The following is a 10,181-nucleotide window of genomic DNA, read 5'->3' on the forward strand; positions in this document are numbered from 1 at the left end:
CAGAAGGAGGACATTTGACTAGTTGTCCCTGCACTGGTAAGCTCCAGCTAAATTTATTTACTCAGAATCATCACTAGCATCATCACTAAGTATAAAGCAATAGCTGATGAAATATCTGGGTCAGAAATATACAATTTTTTCTTTAATTTTAAGCTCACTTTAGGATGGTGATTTAGATTTGTCACTTGACTGGCATGGAAGGCTCTGAACCTGATAGTGCATGAGATCTGAACAAAAACAAAACATATTTGTCAGCAGTAATGACATATTTTGTGAAGTCCTTAGCTTAATAACTGCTTCTCATAAAAATTTAGGCAAGCATGGAATTAGCAACTGCCACTGAAACCATTACTTCCACAGACAATATACATTTATAAATTCTATCCTATTTGTTTAGAGAAAATTATTGAGAAGATATGGAACTGCAGGAAGGTAAAGGAAATGGTCAGTATTTCTGAAAAGCAAGTGAATTAATACACAGTGATACGTGGCCATGGAAGAGTAATTATTGCACGTAATTACAGAGCATACTGCAAACAGACTGTTTGGCCAACTGGTCAATGCCAGCACCTATGTACCAGATCAACATACTTATGGCTCACAAAGGAGTTTCTGAACTTTCTGAACAGTGTGAAGCTGATGAACTGAATGATATTGATAGGCAAATGGCCCTTCCATATTCCAGGCGTTTTGATATTTTGAGAAGGAGACTTTGATGCATTCATTCTCACCACCCCTATTTCTGCCTGACCGGCAGGCCTCACATTATACAGTGACTGCAGACTTTATCTAACCATTGGTGACTGGCCTATTACATTTTCTCGCACCAAGAAAACTTTACTTCCTCCTAAAGTTGGTTCACAAGGCACAAAATTTAATAAAAGAAAACAAGAATGAGGGATGATCAGAACTGAAATCAATGCATATATAGTTGAATGGTTTAACTAAATCCAAGATATGCACTAATTTGTCATAGCAAGGTAGTATGTACTGTTGTGCATCTTGATTAGTGATCTGTTGTATTGCCTATCAACAAGGCTTTTTGCGCTCAGTAATAAATGAAAAATAAAACAGCTGTGCCACATGTTGTCAATGAATAAGAATTAAGCAATATTTACAAACAAAAACTTGCCTGATACAATTATATATATATATATAAATAAATATATATAAATACATTTTGCTGTGTGCACAGGAATTATTTCTCACCTTTGAGAATATTGTAAGCACTGTCATTTTCCCAGTAATTGGAATTATCCCAATGCAGGCTAGCCTTCTGCAAAAATAAGACTATGAGCTTCAGATAGAATTCCGATCTTCAATTGAGAAATTTAAATGACAGAAGAACAATTAAAAAAATAAATAGTAATATACTGAAAACCAAATGATTTCACATTTGTCTCATTGAACACGTCACCTGAGCATTTGCCCTGCCTTTTTTTATCATTTGGTACTTCTTTCTGCTAAGTTCAGTTTCTGTAGATATAGTGTCTTATTTTGTTGGATTTATTCATATAAGCACAGCATAATCAGGGGAAGCAACTGTAATAACACCATAACAAACAGATTACCGCTGTTTCTTCAGTCATATCATTCTGCCCCAATTTGAATGGGCATTATGTGCCAGCAAGGACAAGGGGCAAGTAGGTACTCATTGTATAAACAGTTAATTAGGTTTACAGCCTTTCTCTTAAATCAAAACTAAATAAGATAGGACAAGGGGCAGGATCATGTTTTGCCATAGAAGAAATTTCATTGATAATTTTAATGATTCAGTAGAGCTAATTTTGACTGTGATAGTAAGTTAGCTGTTTATGGCTCTGAAAAATGTCGTGCTGGAAAAACACAGCAGGCCAGGCAGCATCCGAGAAGCAGGAGAATCGATGTTTCTGGCATAAGCCCTTCTTCAGGAATGGGCTTATGCCTGAAACGTCGATTCTCCTGCTCCTCGGATGCTGCCTGGCCTGCTGTGTTTTTCCAGCATGACATTTTTCAACTCTGGTACTCCAGCATTTGCAGTCCTCACTTTCTCCCTGTTTTATGGCTCTCCCAAGTTTTATTTTGATTGAGGTTAGGAAGAGATATAAATGGTCTTTCAACTCGTTATCAACTATCTAGCACTGTTGCAGAAAAGTACGACTGCTAATGAATCCTGCTTCTATAATCACAAAGCACTGTTGTAAAGAAAAAAAACCTCTATTGACTGTTTTTGCCCTCTGGACAATTGTCTGAAAGCAGGCTTTGAACAGTAATTCCAACCTTAGTATCAATTTGGAGTTAATACCAGAGTGGCGGATTGATTTAACCTGATCCGAAAACTCAGCATTAAAACCAGCAATAAAAGCAAATTGACAAAGGATCAGTTAGACTCGAAACATCAGCTCTTCTCTCCTTACAGATGCTGCCAGACCTGCTGAGATTTTCCAGCATTTTCTCTTTTGGATTAAAACCAGCAAGTTTCCTCAACAAGTTTGCATGACACAGATTTGACCTCAGGCGTAGGGTGAATATTTGCAACACTTCCTCCTTGCAGTTTGTTCAAGTTCAAGTTTAAAAATGGGTTGCCCAAGATGTGACCATAAAGTGATGAAGTTGGTGTGTCACAATCATATGGATATGTTGATAATATTTTATTCTGTTAAAAGAGCCCAAACATTATTCTGGTAAAATGTCTAAGGCTCTCAGGTGTGATGTGACACTTCTTACACACTGCAAATTCTATATGAACTTGTTGACCTTAAACTTTCACATTTCCCAAAGACTTAGGTCAACAGCATTGTTGTCCAGGAGCTCCTTACTGTTAGAAACCTATGAACATGGATGTTGGTCAGATTCCAAGGAGGACAGTTTGCATGAACTGAAATTGTATTCCCTGGAGTATAAAATGTTGAAGGGTAGAATGTACGTGGAGAAGCAACTTACTTGAGTTGAAGAATCAAGAACAAAAAGGAATAGTGCCAATATTAAAGCCAGGCCATTTAGAAACAAAATTAAGGACCAATCTCACACAAAGGGTAGTGGACATTTAGAATTCTCTCCAAATACTGAATGCCAGGATAATTGAAGCTTTCAAGATTGAGGTGGTGAGATTTTTGTTAGCGAACAGTATCTGGAATACATGGACCAAAGGTAGAACAATGGAGTTGAGGTACACATCAATGACAATCTACACGAATGAATACAGCTTTGAAAGGCTGACTGGTCTACTCCAGCTCCTGATGACCCTATATGAAAACTTTTATTAATGATTCTAGAAATTAGAGACTTCATGCAAGTTGAGAGTATGTTTGAGGTGATGGGATGGATTATTACCAGGTGCCAACTCTACAAACTGAGACAGCAGGGCATGCAGTTGACTATCTTTCCCAGAGAGGGGGAAATTGTGGTAGAAGATTCCAGTGGTCATGTGGTAGACTGGTTTCTTTGGATCTCCAAGAAAGGTAGATTTCTGAAGAATGAGGCGACAATGATATATGGAAGGCAAGAATAAAGTAATTTGGAAAACCATGTGCTATCTTAGTGTGCTGACAGAATGTTTGATTGCACATGGGAGGTCAGAGAGACTTTATTATCAGAGGACTCCTTGATTAGCTACAGGTCTCTTGTTTGTTACTTATCCCAGGAGGTGGGGAAAAAATTATGGATGCACAAGTCTGAAATTAGCCAAAAACGTGGGAAGTTAAATAAAGATTGTGAGGGTCTTTTCTTATCCATAGCAACATCAATAAAAACCTTTCTCTCAGGCTGGGTGCAAGCCTCTCAGCTGTCTAATTTTAGTCAAATATGCTGTACTCCTGAGAAACAAATTGCAAGAGTTCCAAATTTGCCTCATTTACCAAATCTATTTCAAAAGATCTTCAGGTTTTAACTTTCAAGCCAATTTCTCGAAGCACTACAAGCTGAAAGTGCAGAGATCTGTGATGCTGTGACACAGAATCTACATTAAATAGAGTTGGAAAAATCTTCTTTAATATGTTCACAAAGAGAGTATTCAAGGTTGTTATGAGTAATTCACTGATTGAAAGCAAACTGTTAACGAATCAACATTTTAGAATCAGTATGTTTAATCTATGTTTTATGTTCGTCTAAGCAAAGGACTGTTCTTCTTGGTGAAGTTGCAACAGAATTTAATTGTTACTTCAACTTGAACTAAAGGAAGGACTCAGGATTTGACAAATTGCACAGTGGCAGTAAAAATCATTACAGCAGTAACAATATCTACCCTGATACATTAATGTACCATATCGGGCTCCACATACTGCAGACAGAACTTGTGTCACCGTCTAACGCATTTACACCAAAGAACCGTAATTGAGAGACTTGTTGAATGCCGATCTATTTTGGTGTCTTGCAGCATGCAAAAATTATTATATTTAAAATAGTATCTGAACAGCTGAGTTTCAGAAAGATTATAACATAGCTATTAATTAAGTGGCTTTTCATTTTGAATTCATTCGTACAATAGAAATGTACTATATGAAAGTTAATCTTCAACGATAATCTGAATGCTGCATATATTTTAAACATCTGTCATTTATTTGATTAGTAAAAGCACAGTATTGAAAGAGCTAAGTGGATTTTTAAGTTGAACAACTTTGAAATGAAACTGAAGTAATGATCTTTGGGCTAACCTACCATGTGATAATGATTTTGTTTCCATGACTATCAAAAGGCCACCTTGGTTAACGTTCAGCATTAATTAAAATCAGGAGATCTGATATAAATCCAATTACTGTACAAGGATCAACCACATTTTCCTGAAGAAGTGGACATAGTCCAAAACATCTCTGTATGGACAGCAACAGTCTATGTTACTCTCTTATACACAAGGCTAATTGTGAGACTGCAGAGATGCATATTCCAGTTTCAGCTAAGTACTTTGTCATAGTGTTGATTACAGTCAAGAATGTTAGAGAGATTCTTTTTAAAAGATGGCATTTTTCTCTGGCTCAAGGGCTGTAAATGTACTGTAGATCCTCCTGGCTTGTACTGCAAAGATCAGTTGCACAATACACTCCCCATTTGTAGACTGCAATCTCAGTGCTCAAAAACTAGAGACGGAGTAGCATTCTTGAAGGCACTAGTGCTAGACAGCTTGGCACCTTGTGCTGTGTTTTTTATGCTTGTTTCATTACAAGTACTTTCAACCCCAATTATACAATTGATTCTCTAATGTCCTTTGTTTCAGGAATCCAGTCTTCTGGTTTGGCTGCACTTACTGAAGCTTCTAGAGGGGTAATTGCAGCTTCTAGAGGGCGTATGGCTGCTTCCAGTGGGGTAACTGCCATTTTCTGGTGAATCGCTGCTGCATCTGTTGCTGGTGTTTCTCGAGGAGTTGCTGCTGTGTCAATGGGAATTCCTTCTATAGGTGTCACTGCTTCTTCAGTAGAGGTTGTTGCTCCTTCAATAGGAGTTGTTGTTTCATCTGTAGAAGTTGTCCCTTCTGTGGGAGTTGCTAATACTTCTATAGGAGTTGTTGCTTCTTCCAGAGCTAAAGGTGGTGGAGCTACTATGCCAGGCTGGTATATACCGTAGTTTTGACTCAGTCGAGCAGCAAGCAGCCCTTCTTTCTCTGGAGCCTCTTCATGGTGGAGAATTGCATCAGTCGCACTCCGGCGGTACAAATAGGATGCATGCTTGACAGAGCGTTTCAGCAAGTGACGCCGGAACGCTCGCTGAATCTTGATTGCACAAACCTCCTCTTGCTTCCGCCGAAGCGTGGTGGTTATGGGTTCATACGAGACCTTGGAAGGATTGGCAGCCATGAACTTCTCCTCCATAGACTCCTTCAGAGTGTCCATCTCTCCAGATTCACCCAGCACCTCCTTGGTCAATGCAAAAAGGATATCCAGACAGTGGATCTTGTCACCTGACACCATCGGTAAGTCCATGGTAATCAGCTTGATCTTATTCGGTTTGGGAATTCGCAATGGCTCTTGCAGCGTGTCGACAAAGTCCGACAATCTGGCGTACTCGACAAATTGCGTGGCCTCCGGGTCAAACTTTTCCCAGACTTCATAGAACATTTCAAAGTCATCCTCGCAAAGTGGTTCCGCACTCTCCTCAGTGGCCACGTTGAAGTTCTCCAAGATGATGGCGATGTACATGTTCACCACAATCAGAAAGGAAATGATGATGTAGCTGACAAAAAAGACGACCCCGACTGGTGGATTTCCACAATTCCCTTTAACATCGGTCCCTGGATTAGCTATATTAGGATCACAATCAGGGAGTCCGCTGTTCATAATGGGCGAGAGCAGACCATCCCACCCAGCCGAGGTGGTGATCTGAAACAGGCAGATCATGCTGTTGCCAAAGGTTTCAAAATTGAATATGTCATCGATGCCTACTTCCTTTTTCACGTACGCAAAATTGGACATTCCAAAAATGGAATAGATGAACATCACCAGAAACAGCAAAAGGCCAATGTTGAACAAAGCAGGAAGTGACATCATCAAGGCGAATAGCAGAGTTCGAATTCCTTTAGCTCCTCTGATAAGTCGCAGGACCCGACCAATCCTGGCCAATCTAATAACTCTGAACAGAGTAGGTGATACGAAGTACTTCTCTATTATATCTGCCAACATAATACCTGAAACAAATCAAAAGAAGTGATATGAATAATTGTTTCAATCTACAAAGAATAACTACAAATGGTGGATGTCTGAAACAAAAATGCAAAGTGCAGTGCGCTTGTCAACATGGAAGAGAAAAATATATTGATTTCTTAGCTCCCACTGATAGATTAGATCACTAGTTTTATGATGGTAGCCAACTGTTTGCATTTCCAATATCTTTAATTTCTAATTTTTATTTTTAAATCTGTCTCCCAGAATAAATGTATTAAGATTGATGTTGACACTGTGAAATTTGGGTGGCAAAGAGTTGGCATGTTGCATTATATCAGTGCCCACTTTCGGGCAAGCCATTGACTATACAATATAAAATACAGATAATGCTGGTACTGTGTCCCGAAAATGAGTCTGCACCTGAAACATTAGTTTTTGCCCTATTTCTTAATTAAAGCAAATACCAGCCACAAACAAAATCAGAAATTGCTGGAGAAATTCAGCGGGTATGACAGCATCAGTGCAGAGAAAACAGAGTTAACATTACGAGGCCAAATCTGAATTGGGTCACTAGACTCATAATGTTAACTCTGTTTTCTCTGCACTAATGCTACCAGACCTGTTGAGTTTCTCCAGCAATTTCTGTCTTTATCCTATTTCTACTCAGGGGCTAACAGATCTGTTGCTTTTATGCAGGATATTTTGTCTTTGTGTGTGCAAAGCTTCAAATCACTCCCTCCCAACTTTTTGACTGAACTGGATAGCGAGAGATGGCAACAAGGATTTTTTCACTCCGGGGAAGCTCTCTGTGGGATAACACTGATGTGTCATTGAAAAGAATACTTGATTAGAGACAAAAAAAAGTGCAGATGCTGGAATCCAAGGTAGACTTGAAGGAGACTGGAAGAACATAGCAAGCCGGGCAACAATAGGAGGTGGAGAGAACTGCCATATCCATGAAGCATGTTAGCCACAGATGGTAGGTTTTGGCTGGTATTTGACTTGGCTGGTTGCTGACCCAGAGACTTGGACAGTCAGGTCTACAGGTCCAAATAGAAAAGCAAGTAAAAAAATGTACTTGGAAATCAGCATACTGGTCCACCATTCAGTAGTATACACGATGAGTCAGGCCAATACTCTTTTTCACTTCTGGAATATGGGTGATGCTGACTGGCCAGCATTTATTGCCCATCCCTAGTTGCCTTTAAGAAGGTGGTGCTGAGCTGTCTCTTGAATCACTGCAGTCTATGTGCTGGAGAGAGTATGCCCCATTTGCCAATTTTACTGGTCTTTCCCTCTGGGTAGCCACTGCTTGGGAGGTACATGTTTGAGGTAATGGGAATTGGGAGACACTTGCTCAGGACTGTTACACCTGGCATAAACAAATAGAAAATTTTGTCCAGCCTCCTTCAAAAGCAGGCGGATATCAGAAGCTGAGATAAACACAAGGAGAGAAATCTCGAACCAGCAACTCATCCAAACTACAATAGTCCTGTTTGCAGCAGAACCTTCAGATACAGTTTGGCCTTAGTACTCACCTACATTCTCAATGGAGCACCCTGGATGAGAAACATTGTCCCTTTTGTTTTGAAGGGTGAATGAGAAGATGTAAAAGGATATTGGTACATGGGCCAAGGTTATTTCTGGACTAATTGATATCCCTTCATTTCACTTCCTCATCAGTAAAGGGGCTTCCTATTGGACTTTCCTTTGTCCCATATCATGGATATACCAAAGAAAATAGCAGTGCCAGAACATTTGTTATGAATCCACGGTACAGTTTAAGAGCAGGGAGGTTATGCTGAAACTGCAAAATGTTGGATAGACCGCAGCTACAGTATTGCGTGCAGTTCTGGAATCCACATTATAGGTGGGAAGGGATAGCACTGGAGAGGGTGTAGAGGAGATTTATCAGGATGTTGCCGGGACTGGAGAGTTTTGGTTATGAACAGAGATTGGATTGACTGTGGCTGGTCTTGTTAGAACACAGAATTGGATGGGGACATGATTGAATTGGATAAAATTATAAGGGACACAGACAGGATAGGCATAAAAAATACTTTTCCCTTTGGCAGAACAATCAATTACCAGAAAGCCTGGATTTAAGGTAAGGGCACAAGATTTGGAGGGGTTGTAAGGAAAACTCTTTTAACCGATTATGCCCCCATCCAATCCTCTGTGATCTAAGGAGAACAACCCCAGTCAATCCAGTGGATGGTGGATACTCATTGCGTGTAATGGTGGTAGATGCAGATGTACACTTGTGATGGCAGGCATTCGGGTATGGACGAAGTGCTGGAAAATGGGATTAAAATAGGCAGGGGATTATTTTTGACTGGTGGAGACTTGGTCGGCCATCATTGGGTCAGAAGTGGGGATATTTGCCAATGATTGCACAATGTTCAGCATGATTTGCAAATTCTCAGATACTGGAGCAGTTCATGCTCAACCACAGGGCAGTGTGGTTGATTGGTGCGGGTGCCCCAGAGATGTTCCCTAAAACGCTCTGCTAGGAGGCATCCAGTCTCCCCAATGTAGAGGACACCGCATCGGGAGCAATGGATGCAATAAATGATATTGGTGGATGTGCAAGTAAAACTTTGATGGATGTGGAAGGCTCCTTTAGGGCCTTGGATGGAGGTGAGGAAGGATGTGTGGGCGCAGGTTTCGCAATTCCTGTGGTGGCAGGGGAAAGTGCCAAGATGGGAGGGTGGGTTGTAGGGGGGCGTGAACCTGACCAGGTAGTCACGGAGGGAAGGTCTTTGCGGAAGGTGGAAATGGATGGGCAGTGGAATATATCCCTGGTGGTGGGGTCTGTTTGGAGGTGGCGAAAATGTCGGCGGATGATTTGGTTTATGCAAAGGTTGGTAGGGTGGAAGTTGAGCACCAGGGGCGTTCTGTCCTTGTTACTGTTGGAAGGGTGGGGTCTGAGGGCAGAGGTGCGGGATATGGACGAGATCCATTGGAGGGCCTCTTTAACCACGTGGGAAGGGAAATTGTGGTCTCTAAAGAAGGAGGCCATCTGGTGTGTTCTGTGGTGGAACTGGTCCTCCTGGGAGCAGATACGGCGGAGGCAGAGGAATTGGGAATATGGGATGGCATTTTTGCAGGAGGTAGGGTGGGAAGAGGTGTAATCCACGTAGCTGTGGGAGTCCGTGGGTTTGTAAGAAATGTCAAAGCTGTGGGAGTCCGTGGGTTTGTAAGAAATGTCAATGTCAAGTCAGTCATCACTAATGGAGATGAAGAGGTCCGGGAAGGGGAGGGAGGTGTCAGAGATTGTCCAGGTAAATTTAAGGTCAGGGTGGAATGTGTTGGTGAAGTTGATGAATTGCTCAAACTCCTCGCGGGAGCACAAGGTGACGCCAATGCAGCCATCAATGTAGTGGAGGAAGAGGTGGGAAGTGGTGCCGGTGTAATTACGGAAGATCAACTGCTCTACGTAGCCAACAAAGAGACAGGCACAGCTGGGGCCCATACGTGTGCCCATGGCTACCCCTTTGGCCTGGAGGAAGTGGGAGGATTCAAAGGAGAAATCCCAATAAGGTGATCATCCCTTTCTTATTTCTCAGTTCCACCCAAATAACTTACCTGGATGTATTTCCGGGAATATCG

General features: G+C 41.2%; 1 protein-coding gene across 2 annotated transcripts in view; it reads right to left on the minus strand.

Moving 5' to 3' along the window:
• Positions 1–1,982: 1,982 nt before the first annotated feature.
• LOC122539987 (sodium channel protein type 4 subunit alpha-like) overlaps positions 1,983–10,181 on the minus strand; it is a 185,520-nt gene continuing 177,321 nt past the window's right edge. For both annotated transcript variants that reach the window (XM_043675247.1, XM_043675246.1), the window contains one exon: positions 1,983–6,592. In XM_043675247.1, coding sequence (XP_043531182.1) covers positions 5,154–6,592 — 1,439 coding nt within the window. In that variant the 3' untranslated portion in view covers positions 1,983–5,153. The remainder of the gene's footprint in view (positions 6,593–10,181) is intronic.

Source organism: Chiloscyllium plagiosum, chromosome 33 (genome assembly GCF_004010195.1).
Source record: "Chiloscyllium plagiosum isolate BGI_BamShark_2017 chromosome 33, ASM401019v2, whole genome shotgun sequence".
Classification (NCBI taxonomy): domain Eukaryota; kingdom Metazoa; phylum Chordata; class Chondrichthyes; order Orectolobiformes; family Hemiscylliidae; genus Chiloscyllium; species Chiloscyllium plagiosum.